Source organism: Prionailurus viverrinus, chromosome D2 (genome assembly GCF_022837055.1).
Source record: "Prionailurus viverrinus isolate Anna chromosome D2, UM_Priviv_1.0, whole genome shotgun sequence".
Taxonomy (NCBI): domain Eukaryota; kingdom Metazoa; phylum Chordata; class Mammalia; order Carnivora; family Felidae; genus Prionailurus; species Prionailurus viverrinus.
The window spans coordinates 71,768,530-71,794,254 of record NC_062571.1 but is presented as its reverse complement, the minus strand read 5'-3'; the positions used below and the strand labels follow the sequence as shown (position 1 = coordinate 71,794,254).

General features: G+C 40.7%; 1 protein-coding gene across 5 annotated transcripts in view; it reads right to left on the bottom strand.

Moving 5' to 3' along the window:
• Positions 1-950: 950 nt before the first annotated feature.
• The window catches only part of TDRD1 (tudor domain containing 1), a 47,862-nt gene continuing 23,087 nt past the window's right edge, over positions 951-25,725 (bottom strand). Inside the window, exons 11-26 of one of the 5 annotated variants that reach the window (XR_007145509.1) lie at positions 25,446-25,532; positions 23,304-23,471; positions 23,075-23,182; positions 22,046-22,216; positions 20,215-20,457; positions 19,248-19,385; positions 15,831-15,941; positions 14,688-14,858; positions 12,513-12,788; positions 11,680-11,799; positions 9,392-9,508; positions 6,070-6,237; positions 4,813-5,040; positions 4,150-4,196; positions 3,144-4,068; positions 951-1,360 (exon numbers count right to left, since the gene is read on the bottom strand). Coding sequence is in view for 4 of the 5 variants with exons in the window: in XM_047826373.1 (XP_047682329.1) it covers positions 3,976-4,068; positions 4,150-4,196; positions 4,813-5,040; positions 6,070-6,237; positions 9,392-9,508; positions 11,680-11,799; positions 12,513-12,788; positions 14,688-14,858; positions 15,831-15,941; positions 19,248-19,385; positions 20,215-20,457; positions 22,046-22,216; positions 23,075-23,182; positions 23,304-23,471; positions 25,446-25,532 (2,246 nt within the window). In the remaining variant the exon portion in view is untranslated. Of the gene's footprint in view, positions 1,361-2,306; positions 4,069-4,149; positions 4,197-4,812; positions 5,041-6,069; positions 6,238-9,376; positions 9,509-11,679; positions 11,800-12,512; positions 12,789-14,687; positions 14,859-15,830; positions 15,942-19,247; positions 19,386-20,214; positions 20,458-22,045; positions 22,217-23,074; positions 23,183-23,303; positions 23,472-25,445; positions 25,533-25,725 lie in introns of those variants that run through there. The other 4 variants (XM_047826373.1, XM_047826374.1, XM_047826375.1 and 1 more) reach the window with 4 other exon arrangements.

Below are 25,725 nucleotides of genomic sequence, written 5' to 3'. Positions count from 1 at the left end.
CTCACTGTGGCTAGAATTGACTGAGAAGGAACTAAGCATCCAAGGCTCCAAACATGTACAAATCAGAAAAAGAACTTAGCAAAATAGTGACCATAAGAACACAAGGCTGAAAAGTGAAAGGATTTTGAGCAAAGCAGCATATATTTTTATCTAATAAAAGCACAAGGGCTCAGTTGTTTAAGTATCTGACTTCAGCCCAGGTCATGATCTTGTCGTTTGTGAGTTCGAGCCCCACACTGGGCTCTGCACTCACAAAGCAGAGCCTGCTTGGGGTTCTCTCTCCCCCTCTCCCTCTCAGAATAAACTTTAAAAAAAAAAGGCACATCAATATTTGAACTTGTTACATGAAGAAAAATTCCATTTAATCTGGCTGACATACATTACCAGTAAAAGCAAAAAAAAAACAAAAACAACAACAACAACAAAAAAAAACCCAAAGACCAAAAAACAAAAACCCAAAAAACCCAAAAAACATTCTTTGAGTTGGTAACCTCTTCTTGGTTAGGAGTCTGATACTAAATTACTAAATCATGGAAAATTTCCCAACAGAAACTTACAGGCTGGCAGGAAAGTCAGCTGGCCCATAATTCTGCACATGTTTTAGGAGCAACTAAGATTCCTTTATGTGCTTCAAGAAAAATGCATACTCTAATTTTTAACTGCATTTGTATTTCAGAAAATGTAAATTCTATCTACAACGAAGTCTAGATGGCTGCAGATTTGGAAGGGTATGGATGTTCTGTAGAAGCAGAAAGAGAAAGTCCCTTCCGCAGCTGAGGAGCGGTTGGGAGCCTGAGGATAGACTCTGAGCCCAAAAGGCCACAGGAAAAGAGATCCGAGTTGGGATGGAGACAGCAGCTCACGATCTCAAGAGTGGACAGGAAAAGAAGAGACAGAACCGAAGCAACAACAAGCCAAGGAACATTTATTAAGTGGAAGAGGCAGATGACGACAGAGCAAGGCATGTTTTATTACCAAGTATTTCAAACATACAGAAAAATCCAAAGAAACTCATGCATCTATCAACTAGATTCATCTGCTAGTAATATGAAGCCATATTTTCTTCAGTGTTACCTTTAAGTCCTAAAAATTTATATTCACAGTAGAAAATCCCTATGTATCTCTTCCCGATATCCCCATGAATGTGGTATGAAACTTCCACGCCAGACTTATTTAGTTGGGAGGAAGAACTTAGAGGGAAAAAACAAAACTCCCCAACCCAACAGAAGAGTGGCAAAGCAAACAGAAACAGAGACACAGAAGACAACATTCGCGATGAACACGCGGGGTGCCGTGCTGCCTCTAAGTCTAGCCTTCGTTGTTTCCTTTCTGCTAAGCGTGTATCCGGGACAGACTGCTTCTGAAAGAGAAAAATCAACTCTCAATATGCCTTATTAGAGACTCAATCACTCTGCTTAATTTCTAAAGTGCAAGCAAACCAAAGTGTACATTCAAGTCGGATCTGTTGCAGAAATGCACCGCCACAGCACTGTGCACGAGCTGCCGTGGTTTGGACCGCCCTGGACCAAAGCGAAACACAGCTGTGTGCACTCCCCTTCCGATACAGAATGTTACAGTGACTTGTGTGCTGAAGCACTTATTTATCACGTCTGAGCCACAGAGGACAGTCTTCGGTTCCTATCGCCACAGCATTCCTAGTTGGGCGATTTTACAGTTATTTAAAAATTTCTCCAATAAAGACTAAACACTTCAATTTTAAACACATTTTCTCTGTATCTAGGAAAAACATTTTAAAAGAGTGAATATTCGGGGCGCCTGGGTGGCTCAGTCGGTTGAGCGGCCGGCTTCGGCTCAGGTCATGATCTCACAGTCCATGAGTTTGAGCCCCGCGTCGGGCTCTGTGCTGACAGCTCGGAGCCTGGAGCCTGTTTCAGATTCTGTGTCTCCCTCTCTCTGACCCTCCCCCGTTCATGCTCTCTCTCTGTCTCAAAAATAAATAAACGTTAAAAAAAATTTTTTTTTAAAAAGTGAATATTCAACTATACTTCCACCACAATGAAGTATGCTTAAGCAATCATGTATGTAATTTTTTCTTTTTTTGTTTCGGTTTATCCATTCATTTTGAGAGACAGAACATGTGCATGGGAGGGACAGAGAGAGACAGAGAGAGAGAGAGAGAGGGAGGGAGGGAGGGAGGGAGGGAGGGAGGGAAGGAGAGGGAGAGAGAATCACAAGCAGGCTCCGTGCTGTCAGCACAGAGCCCGACACAGGGCTTGAACTCACGAACCGGGAAATCATGACCTGAGCCGAAACCTATAATCAGACACTTAATCAACTGAGCCACCCAGGGTATCCTGTAATTTCTTCTGATATAACTCCTCAGTCTCATGTCCTTCAAAACTGACTGAATCTAAGGACACTGCAGCACAGCAGACAGTAAGCAGCAAGGAGCAGCAGAGAGGGTTCAGCTTTGAGCCTAAGGCCTGGTTTTGTGTGTATCCAGTGCAGCCATTTAACCTCTTTGAGCCTTGGCCTCATCTATAAAGTGGGGTCTTACTCTCTTTCCAGGACTACTGTAACGATTACGTATGCGACTAGATGTTCAAGTGCTTTTTAAATAATACATAAGGCATTATACTATATTCAAAATGTAGATAAAAATACATATTTATTCCACAGTAAAGGAAAAGCTAGTTCAACTACTAGTCTTTAAATCACATCTTGTTTTTTGGTTTTTTTTAAACAATGTCTTCAATCTATGTAGAAACAAGAGAAAATAGAACTTTCATCTCGTGCGAGTTAGCACTCTCAATATCCTTACAAAAAAAGCCTATTACACAGGTAAAAATGAGATGATTTGGTGCTAGGACTGAATTCCAGAAGTCCATGTCACTGCATGTCCGTTACCCTACAAAATTATCAGGAAATTTAAGATTTGACTTTACATTTTTTTTTAACTTAAGATCTTAGACTCAAGCACACACGACAGTAGTCAATACTGAAAGCGAGGGCATCAGAAAGGACTGAAGGCTGTAACTGCAATGGCAGATGAGCATTTATTAGAAATAACTCACAACTGATTAGAAAATCAACCAGGAGACAAAACTATTGCTCTAGCAGCGATGACACTCCACTCAGAATTCAGCTGTACTTTCTTAGGAGCAGAAACAAAATAACTGTACCTTCCCACACGGAGAAGGAGAGAGCACGTGAACTCACGGACAATCACCAGGCGCTCAGAGGTACCATCCCGTGAGCTACTTGCAAAAAGGTCTGACCCAGGCTGTGCTGTAGCCGACAAGAGTGCACGGAGTCAGAGACCCTTTGCTTTTGGCTGGAATTAGTAGGAAAGACAATTTCATTTTAATCAGAAATTCTAACTGACCTCTGATCACAAGGTACTTCTGAGGGCTACCTTCGAACAAAGCATCCCAGACCAAAAAAAAATAATAATAATAATAAAAATCAATCAATCAATCAATCAATGTGGGGAAACTGTTGTTCCAAACTCACCAATTATCATTGTTACACACTAGAATCACCACCAAGGAGTAGGCTTTGTTTTGAAATGAAATACACTATCAGTGAAGCCCATTTTCCATTCTTGGCCCTTTAAAACCTCTTCACAAAAAATGCTGAACATTTTTACCGCAACATGCCCAAGTGAGAGTTAATTTCACCCCTAAGACACAAAGAATCTGAGGTAAAGCTTTACCTCACAACAATTTTTACAAGTCCCTCCCCGCCATCAATAATGTAAGCATTCGGAACTGAACAACAGTGAGTGGTTACAACGTGAACACCCCTGGACTCAGTCCCATTAACGGCCAACTTCAGATCAGCAAATAAAACTTGGCAAGGCAACAAACACATTACAACCAGACCTCAAATCATTAGGTCACAAAATGAAGAATAGCCTCATGACGTGGTTCATGCCATGAGTTCTACCCTGACATGCCTTGAGATGTCCCGTTGGTGGTGACGGAAGTGGTGAAAACATCAAATTTAACTTACTTAACTTCTCAACAATTTTTTCATTTCAATAAATTTATTTTGATTGGTTGGATTGTTTAAGAGGAAGAGAAGAATCTGTTCATGTTTTTCAACCTACGGGTGATAAAGAAATAGTATTACTTCATTTCTAAAAATGTAAGAAGTATAATTTCACTTCAAATAAACTCTACCCACCTGTTTCCGTAACTCTGTGCAACAGCAATTCATCCTACATGTCTTTTCTAGAAGCAAATACAAAAAGCCATCAGATCACACACACCACATGTAACAAAAACACTGACGAAACACTGAAAAACACTGAATTTACACAGCTCTGCCCCTTAGGCATGGGTTGTCACTATCAAGGACCTAATCAATTACTTCTCATTTGGGCTTTAATATTTTCTACTACTGTGTCCTAGTTTTCACCAAATTAATGCCCTCACCTCTAGGATTTTAGGTCTTTTGCCTATCATATATGGGATAGCTCTTCAGCCGAGGGCAGGCCTATCAAGTAATCCTCTTGTGAGATATCCAGAAGATCCAATCTCAAAAGTGCAAACTCTTCTCACTTTGGTCAGGGTCGAAAGTAAGTTGGAAGTAATTCTGAATGCCAGACATTTCTAAAGCTCTCAGCATCAATGTATCAGCAATGCTGCTGAGCCTAAGCTAAGGAAAATCTGGACCGGGAGGCCTGCTTCCACCCAGTAGGTCCCCGTGCCACTGGATTGACAAAGGACAGGGAGGAGGAAGGGAATGTGACCACGCAGAGTAAGGAAAGACCAGGTCACCTACACTGATTACATTGCTTCTTAATTACACTTACATCTGTCATTAATTAAACTTGAAAACAGATACCTGTATTTAAAGCACTTTGCTTTTTAGGTGTGATGTTTTTTGCCAGGCCGTAAGTCACCAGCTTATCAGCTATACTGACAGTACCATTTTCACAGCATTTCTCAACTGACACCATATGGACATTGTTGGTAATTCCTTTTACGGAAAGCATTACACTCTGATTCAGCATGAAATTTTTTAGTAGTTCTATCACTAACTGCGAGCAGTTTCCATTCAATTCTATTAGTCCTGGGGAAAAAACTGAATATTAATCAAGTGCCTTAAAAAAAAAAAATTTACATACATCTAAAGATAATAAGCAAAGGGATGTCTGAGTGGCTCAACTGGTCAAGTGTCCAACTCTTCGTATCAGCTCAGGTCATGATCTTGCAGTTCATGAGTTCAAGACCCGCCTTGGGATCCATGCTGGCCAGGTGGAGCCTTCTTGGGATTCTCTCTGTCTCTCCCTCTCTGTCCCTCCCCCACTTGTGCTGTCTCTCTCTCTCTCTCAAGGTAAATAAATAAAAAGTAATAATAAAGAAAATAAGCAAAAGCCTCACTCCAGCTGAGTTTAGGTATGCTTTGATGTACTATTGCTGTTGCATTAAAAAAAAAAATCACTCAATAAATATTCATTGATCCCTATTGTTTATCGAGCACTAATCTGAGTCTGGAGGGCACAAAACAGAAAACAGTTGCTGCCAGGGACTTATGTCCTAATGGGAAAGGCAAACAATAATAAAGGTAATTTTCCAACTCTCTCCCTGAGTCAAAACCAAAGCAGACTAGGAGCCAATGAGTGAGCTACTATCTGCTGGGACCGCTGGGTAACAAAATGAGGAGTGAAAGTAAAAAGCTACGTTAGCATTTTTGTTCGCTTTACTCAAACACCAAAGGAAGGAACTGAATATCAATGCAGATACAGTGCACAGTGAATTAGCCCGAATGGTGTCATCTGAATGTCTCTTGTCTCCAAGAGCCATGACAGAGCAGAGAGGCCCTCAGATAAGGGTCAGAAGGCCCAGTTCTCCCAGGCACTGCCACTTCTAGCTGTGCAACCCGGGGCCAAACACAATAACTGAACAACAATGGGCTAGCAATGTAATTTTTGTGAGAATGAAATAAAGAATAGAAGATACGAAACTTTTTTGGTAAACTCTGCTTGATGTTTAGAAATCTGGGCAGTTATTGAAATGCCCATTTGACTCAGACATAGGGCTATAAAACAAAGGGAAAACCACACAGACATCTCAACCGGAAAGTGACTTAACTGCCTACCTTCAAGTGAACATTTAATAATTTGGAAAGGAAGCTCCAGGTGGCTGGTGGAAATTGGCTGCACTCTGGAAAAAGGCAGAGTTTCAATGTTTCCATAGTCTACATAGAGCACTTTCACATAAGCATCTGATGTCCCCAGAACAATGGCACGGTACCAGAAGTCATCATCTGAAAATATAATGCAATCTTAGGTAAGAAGGTACATTCAATGACTCCCTCCCTCCCTCCAGATGGTTATTCAGTTACATTTACATCACTGAAAATTTTTGATTACAGTCCAGATGAAACACAAGCATCACCTCCACTCCTTCCAGAGTCTACTAAAAAGACAACTGCATGATTAAAACGGAAAAAGCACAAAACCACAAGGATAGAGAACAAGACAGAACACAACACCGGAAGCTGGAAAGCAGATGCCTGAATGGAAATGAGGTAGCAGTGCTCAAGCAAAGCTGGCCTGGCCTCAGGGAAGCAAAGAAGCATCTTCATTTGCATCTCAAACCCCCAAGCCTGGACAATCAACCCATTCAAAGGCAGTAGTAAGGATGAAGCTGAACATCAGGCCTGGGGAAAGGAAGTGGACCTCCTTCCCAAGACATCAGAACAGACTTTAGTTTATAAATACATTTACAAAGAACACTTATTTCTTAAGTTGCTAAAGAGAACGATCTCTTTTATGTTCATGGGTTTTAATAAAGCTTCGAATGCCCTCTTCATTTCCAGCCAACTGCTCCTACTCAAGGGCAGAAGACTAGAGGTTTCTTCTCCTGAGAGGATGAACCAGACTCCTGGACTCGGAAGCATGAGGCGGCGCAGAGAAGGAAGTTTGCCAAGAACAATGTCAGGAGAGCTACCCACTCCAAGCAGGAGACACCAGTCCCAAGTGAATGCACTTCAAGATTCTCAACAGCAGGAGTCCTGGTGAAATGGACGGGCCCCATCACCCTACAGTGAAGGCCACCAGAAGCTTCCAATCAGATGCCCCATTGTAAGTGAACAGCAAAGGATCACCAGACATTTGAAGTAAGCCTCCGACACGATGGAGATCAGAACAAACAGGAACTCTAGGAATTGGGAGAAGACTGAAAATTACAATGATGTTAACATTCCCAGAGAAAACACCTTCCACCCTTGGAATACCAAGACATTATTAAAAACACACACTTGAGAAGACAGACAACAAAGCTACTGAAACTAGAGATGTGGTACCAGAAGTTAAAAACTCAGTAAGCTGGGAAATAAAATTGAGGAACTCTCTTGAAAACAATGAAAAAAAGTGAAAGAGAAAACAGGAAACTTAGCAGAAGAGTTTCAAGTCCAACATTAGAATATTTGGAATTCTTAAGAGAACAGAAAATCAAAGAAGGGAATAAAAAATTTTCAGAAAAATTTCTCAGAACTGAAGCTCACAACTTTCTAGCCTTAAGGGCCCAGCCACTTACGAGCGCCCAGCACGACAGTGAAAGCCAATACTAAGTCACATCATGAATTTCAGAACAGGATGAAGACATTCCTACAAGCTCCAGGATAAAAAAACATACAGTTTGGAGAATCTAAATGATCCTTCTCTCTTGACCAGCAATAGCTACAGCTAAAAAACAGTAAAAGCGGACTGGCCTGTCTGGCTTGGTCAGTAGAACGTGCAATTCTCGGGGCGCCTGGGTGGCTCAGTGAGTTAAGCGTCCGACTTGGGCTCAGGTCATGATCTCTCGGTCCGTGAGTTCGAGCCCTGCGTCGGGCTCTGTGCTGACAGCTCAGAGCCTGGAGCCTGCTTCAGATTCTGTGTCTCCCTCTCTCTCTGACCCTCCCCCATTCATGCTCTGTCTCTGTCTCAAAAATAAATAAACATAAAAAAAAATTAAAAAAAAAAAAAAAAGAACGTGCAACTCTCGATCTTGGGGTTGTAAGTTTGAACCCCATGTTGGGTGTAGAGATTACTAAAAAATAAAAAATAAAAAAAACTCTTAAAAAAAAGAAAAAAAGCAATGCCTTCAAAAATTTAAGGGAAAGATTATTTCCAATCTAGAGTTTTAGATCTAGGCAAGCTATCAATTACTTGTTAGGGTAAAGCCTTTTTCAAACATGGGAGAACATGGGGAGATAAGAGAAAATTCATCTTACGTGTATCTTTTCTCAGTTTCTGAAGGATGGGATATATACCCAAATATTAGGGTAAACCAAACGTAAGGAATTCAGAAAACAAGGTGAGATGAGGGAGGGACAAATTTGGCCAACAAGGTCAGGTAAGAGACAAATCCATGAAACAAAAGGGAATCCATCACCAGCATGATGATGAAGGAAAAATTCCAGGGTGATTGCTCAGCCGTGAAGGACAAGCAGTCTAGATAGGAGGCGCAAAGGCCACAAGAACTGACAATATGATAAAAGCTGATAAAGTACACAAATGTTCACTAAGAGAATTTATACCAATGCAGAGAACTGGAGATAATCAGCGAAAGGATACAGACCACTGGTAACAACAACAACAAAGACTGCAAAAGAGATATGTAACCATGTATCTCATTACATCATGGTTTACTACACAGCTGTGAACAGTGTTTATGTAAAGTTCTAATAAAGTAATAAAGAATACTTATCTAACCAAAAATTACGATAGATTTCTATCAGAAAAAAAGGAAGGAGAATGTAGATCCAGTTGTCATACAAAAGGAAACAAAACTAAATGTAATATGGTTAACTGTAAATTTAAATTTAAAAATGAACACTATGCAGGCAATAGAGCAAAAACACTTTAAATTCATTGCTGACAAGGAGATGATGAATTGGCACTCACAAACTTTTGGCACATATGGACATTTCTTTAAGATACCCAGAGAGCAATATGCTTCTGGGACGTACAAAACAATTGACATCTTTTGACTCAGGAATTCCCAAAATTTCTGCTCAAGAATATTCACTCCAAGTGTTATTTTTATTCCTAAAAGAAATCTGTTAACATGAAATATTAAAACAATAGGACAATGGTTAAAGTGTCCCTGATTCAACAAGTCGACTTTTCAATGCAGTTATTTATTTTTTTTAGCACATTCAGAAAGTTCTATAAACTTGCAACTCCTCCACATATAAATATGATATTATTATGTAAAACTGATTATCTGTAAGTACTGGTAGATACCTACCTATATCCTTACCTAAACATAATTCATGGTTATGGAACAGAACATATGAATTAACAAACAGCCCTGCCTTTCTTAATTTCTCTAACAAAATGAAATGTGCACTTCAATAACAAAACACACAAAATTTCACGTAAAAGAGAACAAAATATTTCCCTTTAATATTTTACCTCAAAGACCCTTACTTGTGTATCTGGCACAGCACACATCTCCAATTTTCGGTCGGTAAGACAATCGACTATTCTGAGCACTGCAATATTCTCCCAATTCAGCTGTCAACACACACAGTCTTTCCTGATTTTCTGAAACACAAAAAAGCAATTTCCTGTGAGGAAATTTTCGGTGCTGTTTAGACAGTATACAAAAAGAATGTTAAATCGAATCACTTTAAAGACCCTGTTTACATTTACATGTGAAGAATCCACGAAACCACTAGTGGCCCCGGGTACAGGTGGGCTGCAGTGCCGGGCGGGAGGACGAGGGAAGCCTCCAGAGCGCTCAGTTCCACACCAGCATGGCCATACTCTACAGAAACTCATTGAGTCCCACTTTCACAATTTTCCCATGTAATTTTCAGTTAAGTGTGTTCTAGTTAATAAAACACAGTTCTTCCAATTCATCAGGATTCAATAACCCTACTTTCCACCTACACAGATTAAAGATGATTATTTGTAATGCTGGACATAGATTTAAAAGCCCTTGTTGGTATCACCACAATTTGTCGTCTGACAATTTGGACCTTGAGAGCTTGTTTGGAAGTTCTAGCAGGGGAGCACAGCTACTCGTATACCCTTGACCCAAGAACGGTCCTCCTCTATCAGGGAAGGTCGTCCTCTTTGACCAAGCGTGCAGCTTCGGGAGGGACGCACATGGAGCAGTGAGGGAGGAAGGGGACCCCTGCCTAGCCAGCCAGATCAGCCGAATCAACCCTGGTGATCAATGGGGTGACAGATGTCGAGCCAGATCGCCCTCACATCCTCGTTTGACAATTTGAAACAAAGATTCACTTTTCCAGCCTTCAAGTACCTGCAAATTGTTTTAAATTTGCACTAACTTGCACTAACTCTCTCTCTGACACTACAAGGATAAACTCAAATATGTTGAAAGAGATTCCTTAATATACACTTCCATGAAACAAAGAAGAAAACATTTATACATTACTTTTTTTCAGGATTAGGACCAGTGTAAAACATTTTTCTAAGTCTCTAAACTGTAGTAACACGGATTACAAAGTACACTTTCAACATATCAAATTTTCTTAACATGTTAGCTTTGTAAATACAATTCAAATTAGATAGTATTTTTTTTTTTTTGAGAGAGAGAGAAAGACAGAGTACGAGGGGGGAAGGGCAGAGACAGAGTGAGACACAGAATCTGAAGCAGGCTCCAGGCTCTGACTGTCAACACAGAGCCCAACGCAGGGCTCGAACTCACAAACCGTGAGATTATGACCTGAGCCAAACCCAAGAGTCAAATGCTTAACCGACTGAGCCACCCAGGCCCCCCATGTTTTTGAATGTTTGTTTATTTTTGAGAGAGAGAGAGAGAGAGGGAGGGAGAGACAGAATGTCAGTGGGGGAGGGGCAGAGAGAGACAGAGAGAAAGAGAGAGAGAGAGAGAGAGAGAGAGAGAGAGAGAGAGAGAGAGAGAATGAATCTGAAGCAGGCTCCAGGCTCTGTCAGCACAGAGCCCGACACGGGGCTCGAACTCACGAACCATGAGATCAGGACCTGAACTGAAGTCAGATGCTTAACCAAGTGAGCCACCCAGCCGCCCCTAGATATCTGTTTTTAAGCAAAAAATTATATAGCAATTAAGGACACGATTTTTTAATATGAAATTTGTTATCAAATTGGTTTCCATACAACACCCAGTGCTCATCCCAACAGGTGGCCTCCTCAATACCCATCACCTACCCTCCCCTCCCTCCCACCCCCCATCAACCCTCAGTTTGTTCTCAGTTTTTAAGAGTCTCATGTTTTGGCTCCCTCGCTCTCTAAACCTTTTTTTTTTTCCCTTCCCTTCCCCCTTGGTCTTCTGTTAAGTTTCTCAGGATCCACATAAGAGTGAAAACATACGGTATCTGTCTTTCTATGACTTATTTCACTTAGTATAACACTCTCCAGTTCCATCCACATTGCTAACAAAAGGCCATATTTCATTCTTTCTCATTGCCACGTAGTATTCCATTGTGTATATAAACCACAATTTAAGAGACACGATCTCCTTATAAAAACCTGAAGGTTGGGCAGGTGCTAAATGCAGGGCATTCCCTTCATGTTCACATTTGTGTTTGAGTAACTAAATGTGCCTTAAGTGTTATGACGGTCAATTCTTCCTTAAAACATTGAATAAGACAAAAATCACCAGCCTCCCCTCTCCCTCTTTCTTCTTAAGGAATTCTCCAGAGAAGTGTTTTCATTATACAGTTAAAAAGATGCGCATCAATAGGTCTCAAAATTTGGTTTCTTACCTGGCATCTCATTTGGTAGAGCATAAAACAAGTATGGGTTTATGATTTCTAATACAGTTGCTTGCACAGTTTTATTAACTGGCAATTCTATTGTCCTCCACTGCTCAGCTGAAGACATGGCTGAAAACACAGAAAACAGATCTTGCATAAAATAGACTAAACTTGGTATTCTCTCCCAGTTATATACTCAATTTATTCATCAACTGCTGATTATCAACATTCACAAATTCCTAACGTGAAAATCTGTATTTTCACAAAACAATCTATTCAATTTGAGGGATTTTGTATTACAAAAGAGTCCAATCTACTGACCTACTGCACTCCAGTGTTACTTCTGTAGTACATATAATGTAATTATTTTTTTCGTATTTATTTTTGAGAAAGAAAGAGAGTGTGTGTGGCTGGGGGGGTGGGGGGTGCAGAGAGAGGAGGAGACAGAATCTGAAGTAGGCTCCAGGCTCTGAGCTCTCAGCAGAGAGCCCGACACGGGGCCCGAACTTGTGAACCATGCTATCGTGACCTGAGTTCAAGTCAGATGCTTAAACAACTGAGCCACCCAGACACCCCTATAATGTAATTCTTAAAACTGGTTGAAACTTTAGGGGACACATAATTATATGGTGCAAGATTACCTGATAAGTGACTACACTAAAAATGAGTATGGTGTTACATAAAACCATGTTTCAATAAATATTTTCATAACCTATTATTAACCTATTTCCACAAAGCATGTATTTCTACAGAAAAACTGCATCATTTGGATAGAAAAACTTTCATAACCTGTAAGAGCAAAGGATACATTAAATAACAAATCAAAGGTTTAAAAATGTTACCTTGAAGCCCCAGGGCATCAATTTGAAGATCATGTTTATTAACAGGCCTATTACTTCTCAAGCCTTTACATGGCGGACTAGTTTTTAAGACTAGATGTTCTTCAATCAGAACATCACTGATTATTCTGGGGTAAGAAGTGGAGACATCGGTGAGCTCAATTCCCACTCCCTGTCCAGTGATTTCAACCACTCGGGCTTGGAGTTTTATCCCTGCAACACACATCTGAAATCTTGTGATGGCTTCTTTAGTCCAGTGTCTGTTTTTCGGCTCTATATCTGGCAAAGAAGAACGGCATTAAATAGGATTCCATGCCCAAGCTGCATTTTCGCTTCAACGGTGTCTGGGACTGGGTCCTTGTTAAGTACTCCATTCGGGTCAGCCATTTTGGTATCTTTTTTCAACGTTCAATTACATCTCTACATCCCCCATGCCCGAGTTACAGACACTGGCAGGTGTAAACATACCGCTAGAGTTTTGGGTCACTCAGAAACTTTCTTAACTTTCCCCACTAAAGTATCTTTACCTGGCATTTTTCCAACAGGCAAAAATGGGATTATTCTAGAAGCCACCATCGTGTTCTGTTACATACACAATGATGAGTTACACCAATTCTGCTGGTGGGAGATGTCAACTACACACCTTCACTTCTGCGGGCAGTGTTCTAGTAGTTAATTTCAAAATGTTATTTTAAAGTACTTAACCAAAAATTATTTTTCTGATAATTGTGGTTTATACCCTTATTTTTACAATGGTGATCCTCAAACTTGAGTGTGCATCTCAACTCTCTAGAGGGCTCGTTAAAACAGATTTCAGGGGCCCATCCTAGATTTTCCAATTTAGCAGCAGGTCTTGGTTGGGGACAGAGAATCTGTAATTTGAGTAAGTTCTCAAGTTGATGCTGCTGGTCTAGGGGCCACACTTGAAGAAGCATGGACATGAAACATGGTATTAAGAATAATCTGAAACATAGTATGCAGTAAGCAGAAAGAAAACACGCAAAAGGAAAAATAAAAAGCATCTGTGCTTCTAGACATGAGCACTATTAACATTTTGGTATCCAACCTTCCATAATTTTCATGTGTGTATGGAATGACCCACATACACATAATACCGATTTATTTTATAAAGAAACCTTTGCAATAATAGTAGCTACTGTGGATATGATGCCAGGTAGTGTTTAGTGCTTTATATTTTTTATGTCTTTTATTCTTTTTTTTATGTTTATTTTTGAGAGACAGTGTGGGTACCAGCATGAGCAGGGGAGGAGCAGAGATGGGGAGAGAGAGAGAATCCCAAGCAGGCTTTGCACTGTCAGCACAGAGCCTGACACGTGGCTCAAGCACATGAACTGTGAGATCATGACCTGAGTTGAAATCAAGAGTCAGATGCTTAACTGACTGAGCCACCCAGGTGCCCCTATGTCTTTTATTCTTAATGACTCCTTGAGGAAGGTACTATTATTTTCCAAGTGAGGAAACAGAAGCACCAGAGAGTTTAATTAATTTGCTTAAATTCTCGCACAGCTAGTAGGGAGCAGAGTTGGTTCCGGAGCCTGTCCTCTTAACCACAATACTATCCTGCATCTCTTATAACTTGTACTCTTCGTATCTGCTACACGTTAATGCCCGGGCAGCAAGGGCAAACACTTAAATCCGCCTGTGCAGGCCGGGGAGCCTTTGTCCTCAGCACCCACTGGCCCCTCACAGCACCATCTGAAGCAGGTGCTGAGGTTTTCAACCCTACAGGTCATCACTGAACCCATCCCCTGCCTAGCTGCCTGCGTTGTTTTGCTGCTATTAACAGCAGTATAAGGAACGTCCTTGTAGGTGAACTTTGTGAGACTCCAAGATCATTTCTTTGGGATAAATTATTACAAGTAAAAATGCTCAGACAAAAGGCAGGACTATTTGAAACTCCTAAGAAATCCTGCAAAATGTCTTCAAGAGGACATATCAGTTTTCATTCCCATCTCGAGCCCAGAAAAGCAGCTGTTTCCCTCCTTTTAGCATCTACACTCAACACTCTGGCCAGCATCTTCAAAAGTACGTTTCTAAATTTTATAATATGAAGCAAGATCTTCTGGCTCACATGTTAAAATTACAGATGTTAATACTTAAAAGTACATCTACCCTAAGTATTAGAAGACAGTTTTGAAAGCTTATTCTGCACCATACCTGCTAACCAGCACCGTATCCCTTGACACGGAAGTTCTAAAAATTTTGATGGGATCATTTGGAGTTCATCTGCAGTAACTTCTTCCATGTTCCCATAATCCACAAAATGGACTTTAACATTTCCAGCTGGCAAGATTTCCTTGACTAATGCACGATACCAATTACCATCACCTACATTTAACACAAAGTTTGTAACACAGAACATTATTTCCTTTCTATTAACATTTGAAATTTTTATCTCCAAAGAAAAATCCTCTGCGTAAAGTAGCTAATAAATCTGCTCTCCTTCTCCAGATGATGCCTCTAGTTTTCATTCAGAAATCCCCAGGAGAGTTATCAAAATTTGTTTTTAGAACACATCCAAATTTTTATAGCACACTTTAACATTAATCTAATATAAATTTAAGATTTCACTCATCACCTATCCAATAAACAGAGCGTGAAAGTGAAGGTAAGACTTAATAACCTTAAATGTTATCTGTCAATCTGGAAGTTTTATAATACTCTCATAACTAATGACAAACTGTTTTACTTGTTATTAGTAAAATCATATAAAAATAGTAGAAAAACTCATACGATGAAATTAAGGGGTGGGGCACCTGGGTGGCTCAGTCGGTTAAGCGTCCAACTTCTGCTGAGGTCATGATCTCACGGTTCATGAGTTTGAGCCCCACATTGGGCTCTGTGCTGACGGCTCAGAGCCTGGAACCTGCTTCAGATTCTGTGTCCCCCTCTCTCTCCGCCCCACCCCTGCTTGTGCTCTCTGTTGTTCAGAAATGAATAAACATTAAAAAAAATTTAAGAAATTAAGGAGTCTCATAAAATATACTTCCAAACTAAGTATATACACAGGTGACCAGAAGAAACAATGAACCTGCAGTGAACCATTATCTAACTTACTTTAATATCAGAGATTGTGGAAAGAAAAGCATTTAATGAAATTTAACAAATGGAGGTAAGGAAGTTCCATTTGGAGGTTCCTTGTTACAAACAGAGTATTAGACATGACACTTTCTGCATTCATTTAGTCTTGTGAGAAATACTTGCTTAAACACGGGGAAGAAAATACACATCAAAATATGGGCTCAACATCAGGAAACAAAACTTTCTATCAAAGTCAAGACTGTACCAACTGTAACTTACCTGCAAAAGGAGCACAACACAGTTGCCCTATTTCTGCTTTAAAATCATTGGGCACCTTCTGCTGGCAATATTCTGCTAACGACTTATTCAAATCATTGAGTTTCTTTAAAGCTGAAAATGCAATACACATACAGCATTTAATATTTAAAAAAGCATGCAGAACACAGATTTTTCCTTTTAAGTTGGAAACGTTTTGATCATAAAACCTCAGGTACATTCCCAAACAACTATTAAGTATACCAGATGCTTTTCTCTTTTTCTCATTAAAAAAATTAACTGGGAAAGTAAGTCGTAATTAGTTAAAGCTCTTGGTAATCCCCAACTATGGCATGGTTACCAGCACACCAGAGCATGAACTTGTGCACAGGGCTAAGGACAGAGCATACAAGCCTGTACACAAAGTGACACACAAGCTTATATGTCCTGGAGGAGAACATATAATGAATGACTGAGTGGATGGCACAGACATCTGCTAGGGAAACGCAGAGAGGTGAGCTCTGTGTGCTGCTTTTATAAAGAAATAGGACAGAGAAGGAGAGGGTATTCCCGAAGAACCAGAAATGGCCCTGAGGCAAAGTACAAAATTAAGCAACCAAAATTCACCTGGTGGGAGCAATTTGGCGAAGCAGGGAAGTGGAACGTGAACCATGAAGAACATACCAGCACTGTGCTGGGAAAGTACACACCATGGAGAGCTTTAAATGCTGAGTCAAGGGGTCCCGACACTACACAACAACTTAAGGGAAAGCAGCTGCCTTTTACGCATGTGGCAAAGGCCCCTTCACAGATACGGAAAGTAAACTATAACAAGTCAGAGCTGTCACCTTTCAGTTTAAGAAACACTACTGAAAATGGTGTGGGAAAGGCGTGTGTACGTGTCTGTGGGAATTAGCTTGGCCGGTCCCCTTGGGCGTACTCCAAAGCACGAGCACATGCATCCTTTGACTTAATAATTACACGGGAATTTGCCCGGACAACACACTCACAGAATAAAGCCAGAGAACACAAGGAATGTTTCAATAATAAGAGGTCGGATAAACCCACATAGTGAAACACCACATAACCATGAAAAGGGAAACAAAACAGCAATGCGGCATCCTGGACTAGACCCTGGAATAGAAAAAGGCCATTAGTGGCAGTAGAAAGAAAAAGGACATGTCCCCATCTCAGTTCATGACTAGGTGCCCATGTTGTTCTCTCAGTTGTAACAAACGTACCACAATTCTGTGAGACGTTAACTATGGAGGAAGCTAGCTGAGAGGCGTACGGGAACTCTGCACCATCTCTGCCACTTTTCTGTAAATCTAAAATTATTCCACTATTAGAAGTTTAATTTAAAAGACAAAAAGAGGGGCGCCTGGGTGGCGCAGTCGGTTGAGCGTCCGACTTCAGCCAGGTCACGATCTCGCGGTCCGTGAGTTCGAGCCCCGCGTCGGGCTCTGGGCTGATGGCTCAGAGCCCGGAGCCTGTTTCCGATTCTGTGTCTCCCTCTCTCTCTGCCCCTCCCCCGTTCATGCTCTGTCTCTCTCTGTCCCAAAAAAAATAAATAAACGTTGAAAAAAAAATAAAATAAAAGACAAAAAGAATGAAGAAAGGACCATGTGGGGACAAAAGCAAAGTGCAAACATCACAGCATTTACCGTGTATGCCTACACAAACAGAGACATATACATTCACACAAGCATATGCATAGACTACTTCTGAAAAGATATTCAGAAAACTCAGAGGGGACTGGGAAACTTCCCACTCTACACTCTTTTTGTAACTTTTGAATTTTGTACCATAGGCTTGTATAATCACCTATAAAAAGTAACTTTAAAATGTTCACGTCTTATGCTATACGAAATAGTGATCTACCTACCAGATAATTCTGAAGGGAAGGATAACAGATCTCACAAATTGGGAGCCAGACGAGCTTAGGCACCTAGTGTCATGTCCTCATTTGGTAGAGAGGAAAACCAAGATTTAGAAAAGCTAAAATTAACAATGCTTACCAGAATAGCTCAAAAGAAAAAGAAGGGAAATACAAGTGTAAGGATGTGGAGCAACTAAAACTCTCAAACTAACAAGCGTCATAATCATCACTTTGCAAACTTTCTGGCCTTCATTGATCAAAGCTGAAAATATACATACCCGTTAGGATAAGGCCACTGATTTCACTCCTGGGAGTATATTAAAAAGAAACGCATACACACGTGCACTAAATTTGGACGGAAATGTTCACACCAGTATCGTTAAACAGATCAGAAGTAGAAACAACCCCCTAAACCTTAAAAAGAACCTTAAAAAGAACCTTAAAAAGAAATAAATCCACAGTACATTCACATGGTGGAACACACCGGGGTAACAAGACACAAGCTACTGCCACACATGGAAATGAAGAACTGATCTCACAAACAATGTGGAAAAAAAAAAAGCAAGGAATACAAGAGCACACATTGTAGGATTCCTTATATAAAGTTCAAAACCAGGAAAAACTAATCTATGCTATTAGAAGGCAGGACAGTATTTACTTTGTTCATTCATTTTTGAAAGAGAGAGAGAGAGAGACAGAGCACAGCAGGGGTGGGGCAGAGAGAGAGGGGGACACAGAATCTGAAGCAGGCTCCAGGCTCTGAGCTGTCAGCACAGAGCCTGATGCGAGGCTTGAACCCACAAACTGTGAGATCATGACCTGAACCAAGTCGGATGCTCAACCGACTGAGCCACCCAGGTGCCCCAGTATTTACCTTTTAAAGAGAGAAAAGGGTAGTAATCAGAGGAGAAATGAAGGAAACTTCTGGATTCTGGTAATGCTTTATTTCCTGACCTAAATGTTGATTATTCAGGGTTTTGACTTTCTGACAATGTGTCATGCAGTACTATTTATGCACTTGTATATTTTTTTTTTAATTTTTTTTTTTTTCAACGTTTATTTATTTTTGGGACAGAGAGAGACAGAGCATGAACGGGGGAGGGGCAGAGAGAGAGGGAGACACAGAATCGGAAACAGGCTCCAGGCTCTGAGCCATCAGCCCAGAGCCTGACGCGGGGCTCGAACTCCCAGACCGTGAGATCGTGACCTGGCTGAAGTCGGACGCTTAACCGACTGCGCCACCCAGGCGCCCCTGCACTTGTATATTAAAGCATAGCACGTATATATAATCAACCGTTAAATTTAATTTTCAAAAACAAATTTAGAAGACATTCTTTGAAATATAACCTGGTTTAAATATAAAGAGAGCTTTCGAAAATAGAAATAATAGCTTAAAATGGAATAAAAGGCAACTATAACCAAATCTTTCTTGGAAGCAGAAATACCTACCCACTTGGCCCTTCTTGTAAAGACAGTAATTTTATTATTCATTAAACTCATCTCCAGTTATTATCTACATCAACGTATTTGTACAAAGAAATCAATGAGAAGAGTCAACTTACCATCCTCTTTAAGCACATGGCAATAAAATTCTCCAGGACTATATATCATGCAGACCACAACATCTACTGTTTGGTCAACAGTAAGTTCAACCCATGTCCACTCCAGTGGATTTAGTTTTGCTTCTACACCTAAGGGAACTGTGAAAATAAATGAACATTTTGCAAAACAAATGGTCAAAGTGGGGATGGGAGGTGGGGCCAGTGAGGTATCTGCATTTGAAGAAGAACTGAATTTCCAGTGACTTTCTTAGTGACTTTAAAGGAAACAATCAGTATTACAACTAGCCATAACTACCTCACTGAATTTTAAATTCATATGTCTAGTGACCCATAAATTTTTTTTTCAGCTCTCAAACACACTCGTATATATATAAATGAATGCCTGGATCAAAAAGACAAAGGGCACTTGGGTGGCTCAGTTGGTTAAGCGTCCAACTTCAGCTTAGGTCATGATCTCAGGGTTCATGAGTTCGAGCCCCGCGTCAGGCGTTGTGCTGACAGCTCAGAGCCTGGAGCCTGCTTCAGATTCTGTGTCTCCCTCTCTCTCTACCCCTCCCCTGCTTGTACTCTGTCTTGTTTCTCTCCCTCTCAAAACTAAACAAACATTAGTAATAATAATAATAAAGACAAAAAGACACTTAACGTCAACTTTTTTTTTAATTTTTTTTTTTAACGTTTATTTATTTTTGAGACAGAGAGAGACAGAGCATGAACGGCGGAGGGGCAGAGAGAGAGGGAGACACAGAATCAGAAGCAGGCTCCAGGCTCTGAGCCATCAGCCCAGAGCCCGACACGGGGCTCAAACTCACGGACCGCGAGATCGTGACCCGAGCTGAAGTCGGACGCTCAACCAACTGAGCCACCCAGGCGCCCCAACATCAACTCTTTTTGAAAGTATGAGAAGCCACATATACACACAACTGTCTGAACTCCAGCATGGGCATTATGAAGGAGACATTTTACTTACCACTGGCTTCTTTCACGATGCTGGGTTTATCCGTCAGCACCCCTGTCTCCCCCACAGCAAAGCCGGCATCTATGAGAACTTGGGTAACACTGATGTGAGGTGTCACAGATTTATCTAGAAGCTCCACCAGGGAACTATTTTCCAACTTGTCTGCCACTTTCACCGTGATCATTTTGTTCTGTACAATTTTTTTCATCAGACTAATAGCTTCTGGAGTCCAAATTCCTAATGATGGCTTTACTCCTAACAAATAATTTTTAAAGGAATGTTAAAATATTTCTTATAACAGGCACTTAGAAATTTAGCTCCCAATTTCCATAAAGTTAAACTTAAGGAATCTGACAAACACCAGACCCAGAAAGTCCCACCTGAGCAAAAGGATTTTCTAACCATGAAAATGAAGGCAAAATTACAAAGAGAAAATGGCTATACTTCTATGTAAACAAAACATAGTTCCACTGATATGAAATGTCCAGAAAAGCAAATCCCTAAGACAGAAATTAGACTAGTGGTCACCTGGGGAGGAAGGATTAACTATCAATGGGCACAAGAAACCTCATCAGGGTGATGGAAATTTCTACGAGTGGATTATGGTGATGGCTACACAACTCGGTAAATTTACTAAAAAATCACTGAATTGTGTACCTAAGACCAAGAATTTTATGGTATGTAAATTATATCTCAATAAGTTAAGAAAGTCATAAACAAAAGTATAAAACAATGCAGGAAGAAATACGGTCCCTTAGAACGACACAAAAACATCTGTATCACTCACTCCAAAGGCACTTACAAATTAACCCAGAGTTACACCCAGTCTTTTCATAAAATAAGAGCAAGTAACTGAAGAAAAAATGTTCAGCCTCACTGGTAATAAAGTAATTGAAATGATTTCATTTTAACTTATCAGCATGAAATACAGAAGTGTCTACTTGGTGTACCAATTTGTGAAGTAATGGGCTCCCCGCTAAATTTCTGGTAGGTGTGTAAATTATTTCTACCCTTTCTAGAAAACAATCGTAATATATATCATACAAAAAGAAACATACCTCCAACACCTCTATTTCACCTACGGAGGTGTCTTGTAACATAACTACATTTGCAACCTATGCCAAGGAAATGCTCTTGGATAGGTTGCAAGATGCAGTTAAAAGAACACTGCTCGTAGCATGAACTTGGAAATATCCTTCTGATAATCGTATACTAGTTCAATTACAGTACATTTGAATAAAGAAGCCAATTTATTAACATGGAAAGCAGCCCCGGCTCTTGATGGGATAAATTATATTTACAGTCAAATTTTTCTTAACGTTTATTTATTTTGAGAGAGGGCGAGCAGCCACATGACCACAGGAGGGGCAGAGGGAGAGGGAAAGAGAATCTTAAGCAGGCTCTAGGCTCAGCACGGAGCCCAACACAGGGCTCAATCTCAGGACTGTGAGATCATGACCCAGGCTGAACTCAAGAGTCAGACACTTAAAATGACTGAGCCACCCAGGCGCCTCTACATACAGTAATTTCTAAGCACAATGTTCTTACTGTTTCTATAAGCAGGTTTTGCCCTACTTTATGTCATGAATCCACTTCTATGATATCAATAATGCACTCTATAAATACCAAAAATACTCAATATTATGATACATTAAATTTTATTTTATTAGAGATAGCAAAGTAGTCCTGTGTATTTCCTAAATGTTCTATTAAGGATTATTTTTTCATTAAGAGAAGTTATATTTTAACACATTCTTTTATCTTCTCATTGGTTTAACTTCATTTCTAATGCTCTTAGGGGTTTTGCTATTTTAAGAATATGGGGACCATAAAAATTTCATACCTGCCAGCACACACTTTATAGCTTGCATTGGCAATTCCAACAACTTTGGAGTTATGGGACAAAGTCTCGTCAAACTAAGGATTTCAAAGTTTCCATAATCTACATATCCGACCAGTACAGACTGCTCAGAAGCATAAGCTAAAACGGAGGCCCGGTACCACTGATCATCCTCTGAAAAAAGGAGAGACTCAGTCTCAAATCATTTTCCAGTACAGATATAAATACAAACTTTCCCTCCCAAATCCGGAGATGGCCATCTGTAGGCTTTAATACAGTATCAAGCTTTACGGAACAACGTATGTTGAGTCAACAATGCTACTTCTGCCTACTGGAAGCCTTAAACCCCTAAAATCTCATCTTTCTGCAGGCCTTAGACCCCTCACTCACTCCATGGGCTGCCACCACTTACAACCACTTCATCTGCCCCATAGACAGTTAACTCGCAGGACAGAGTCTTGTGTGTGAAATCACAACAATGCCTTGATCAATGCAGGAACAATTTGCTAAGCATCAAGCGGGGCTAACGTTACAACACCTGGCAGTAGGAGTCAACCAGACTCCACCAACCAAGCAACCAGTTTACGGGAAGGCTGCTAGGCTCTCCCCTCCGGCAGAGACGAACCGAACCCACTTAATACAGCTGTGCCGTGACAGCTCCATGCTTCTAGGCCTCCTGCTACTCCCACTAAAACCGGTAAAGACGTGATCCCGGGAGATTGCACATTCATGTACGGATGTAAATATAATTATCTGCACCAGTCCCCAAAACTAAAGGACTGATAAAACAATAAAAACTTTCTTTACCAACCACCCTCCCCCCCCCCCCCCCCCCCCCACTGCAACAGGCCTTCCTCCCTTATGTCACACACTTTGAGTCCATTTAACTGGATGTATTTAAAACTGACTGGTGCACTTTAATACTCAAACTTTGAATGCAGCCAAACAGTGCAAAATGAAGATTGTTTGGGGTTTTTGGGTTTTTTTACTTCATTGTAAGTAAAAAAAAATTCAGGAATACTCTTTCCTCACCTGAGAACTGTGCACAACAGATATCACCAATGGTTGGATAAAAATCTGAGCGTGGAGGCACTTGACCACAGTACTCACTAAGGGACGCCTGAAGTTCAGCAAGCTTATCTGTAGATATAGATCACATCTTAAACAAAAGAAATACAAACCTACACATTATCTTCATTTTCGCATGCTGAGTCTCTTGAAGTGGGTTATACTGATAGGACAATCAAGAAAATTTGCTTACGTCCACTTTGTAGCTGTTGACAAAAGAAGTCTTCTGGGGTCTGAATGTGAGCAACCACACCACAGAACTCATCGCCTACATTCACAGTTAACACTTTGGGGATCAGATCACTTCTGTCTACAACAACTTTGTTTTCAGCTGTCATTTTTCCAACATCTTCAACATCACCTTAACAGAAAACAGAAAAACAAGGCATTTTGGTTTCATTAATCTAATTTTTGCAGTTTTTCAGGCCCAATCAGGCTCCTTCCAACACCTCCAGGCCTTAACACATGCCACTCTTCTTTCCCAGGACACACTCCCAATCCCCCAGCAACCTGATTATTTCCTGCTCAGTGTGCTGTCACGTTGAAAAGGCTTCCCTCCGAATCTGGGTTAGGTGTCCTTCCTAGGTGCTCCCACGGCATTTGCGTGCATATCCTCTATCACACCATTTTATAATCTCTTCTCTAGGTGTCTGTACTAATCACAGAACACCCTCCATGATGGTACCTCCAGTTCCTCAGTGAAGCAAATACTGCCCAGAAGATGTTTGTTCCTTCCCCTGGATACCCGTGCAACACTTGCCGTTATTACTGATGACTCCTTCCTAGAAGCCTTCACCCTCCTATTGCTCTGGCAATTTCTTCCCCATCCTCTATCCACCCATCCCATTGTGGTTTCTCACTTGATGTTGCAGGCCCCAGATCAATCTCCCTATTTTTTCCTCACTCTATACTCCCCCTAAACTACCACCAACACTTATGGTTTCAATCATTAGACCAATAAGTGTTTGGTTTTCTCCTCCAGATGGCAAAGAATTACTGAAAACTTTTCAGCGAGCTGGCACACCAACACTTGTGTTTTGGGGATATCATATGGGCAATACTGTAAGAATACAGGCAGGAGACAAAAGATAAAGTCACAAGGTTGTTGCAACTATCCACAAATAATAAGGATTCCTGAGCTAGAAAAAAAGAAAAAAAGATTTAAAAAAAAGTCACATACAAACAATATTTAGAAAGAACCATCAATAAAGACTTGGCAAAGGACAGGAGGCAGGGATAAGGTAGATTTAAAGATAAGTCGATTTGTGTATATGAAAGGATGCATCCAATCACAGCACCATTAACTGGCAATCACCTCTGGGTGAATGAGCAAGAGACAATGAAGTATGTCCACATCCAAAGTAATTTGTAAAGGAACAAAGTGAAGGCGAAAACATTGCAATAAACAATACATAAAACTAAACAATGAGAAAATAAAATGCTGATAGCAAATCTTCTTGGTTCTCTTGTTATACTAAATGAAAAGCCACACACATAATTAAACAAGTAGTAAAAACTTAAGAAACAACATCTTACCAGAACAGAATGTTATATCCCTATTTATTATTTCTAGAATAACCAAATAAGGAGGAAAAATTAAACTAAGGAAATTTTAGCTAAAACCCTTCAACTCAAAGTGTCATATTTAGTACTTCAAAATTTCTAGAATTGTTTTAATGTTTATTTTTGAGACAGAGTGAGGGGGGGAGGGAGAGAGGGGGAGGGAGGGGGAGGGAGGGGGAGAGAGGGGGAGGGAGGGGGAGGGAGGGGGAGGGAGGGGGAGGGGGGGAGAGGGGGAGAGGGGGAGAGGGGGAGAGGGGGAGAGGGGGAGAGGGGGAGAGGGGGAGAGAGAGAGAGAGAGAGAGAGAGAGAGAGAGAGAGAGAGAGAGAACGCACGCGAGCGTGCAGGGAAGGGGCAGAGAGAGACAGACAGACAGACACAGAATATGAAGCATGCTCCAGGCTCCTGGCTGACAGCACAGAGTCTGACGTGGGGCTCAAACCCACGAACTGTGAGATCATAACCTGAGCCGAAGTTGGACACTTAACCGACTGAGCCACCCAAGTGCCCCTAGTACTTTAAAAATTTCTGATATCCATCATGTCAAAGATTGATCTGGAAGACAGGGAAGGAAAACAGGCAGGGTAAACTAAAATTAGACAGGATGTACCACTGAATGAAAAAGCATCACCTTTTTTATATAAAGTTCAAAGAATGGTTATCACTTCCATTAAATCTGACATTGCAACAGCTCTGCCCTTTTTTGTTCAGTAGAGAAGACACTTTTCAGTACCTAGAGTCACTATACTGTTCAATATTAATCTGTATACTCACCTGGATCTGCACTCTGTTTCTTAGAATTTTGTCCTTCGGGTTTCAAGCCATATCCCATTTCTATGAGCACATCGTCTAAGAGTTTTCCTAAAAATGTTTAAGAAAATGTACCTCCATTGAGATATTACAGCAAGTATTAGAATAAAGGCATAAATACACGAGTCACAATCATCTAGAGATGATCTAATGATCTAGAGATTATGGCTATTAATACACTGGTATATTCCTTACCAGCTCAATTTCTAAGTGCAAAATACAGTTTCCAATGCTCAGCCTTAAA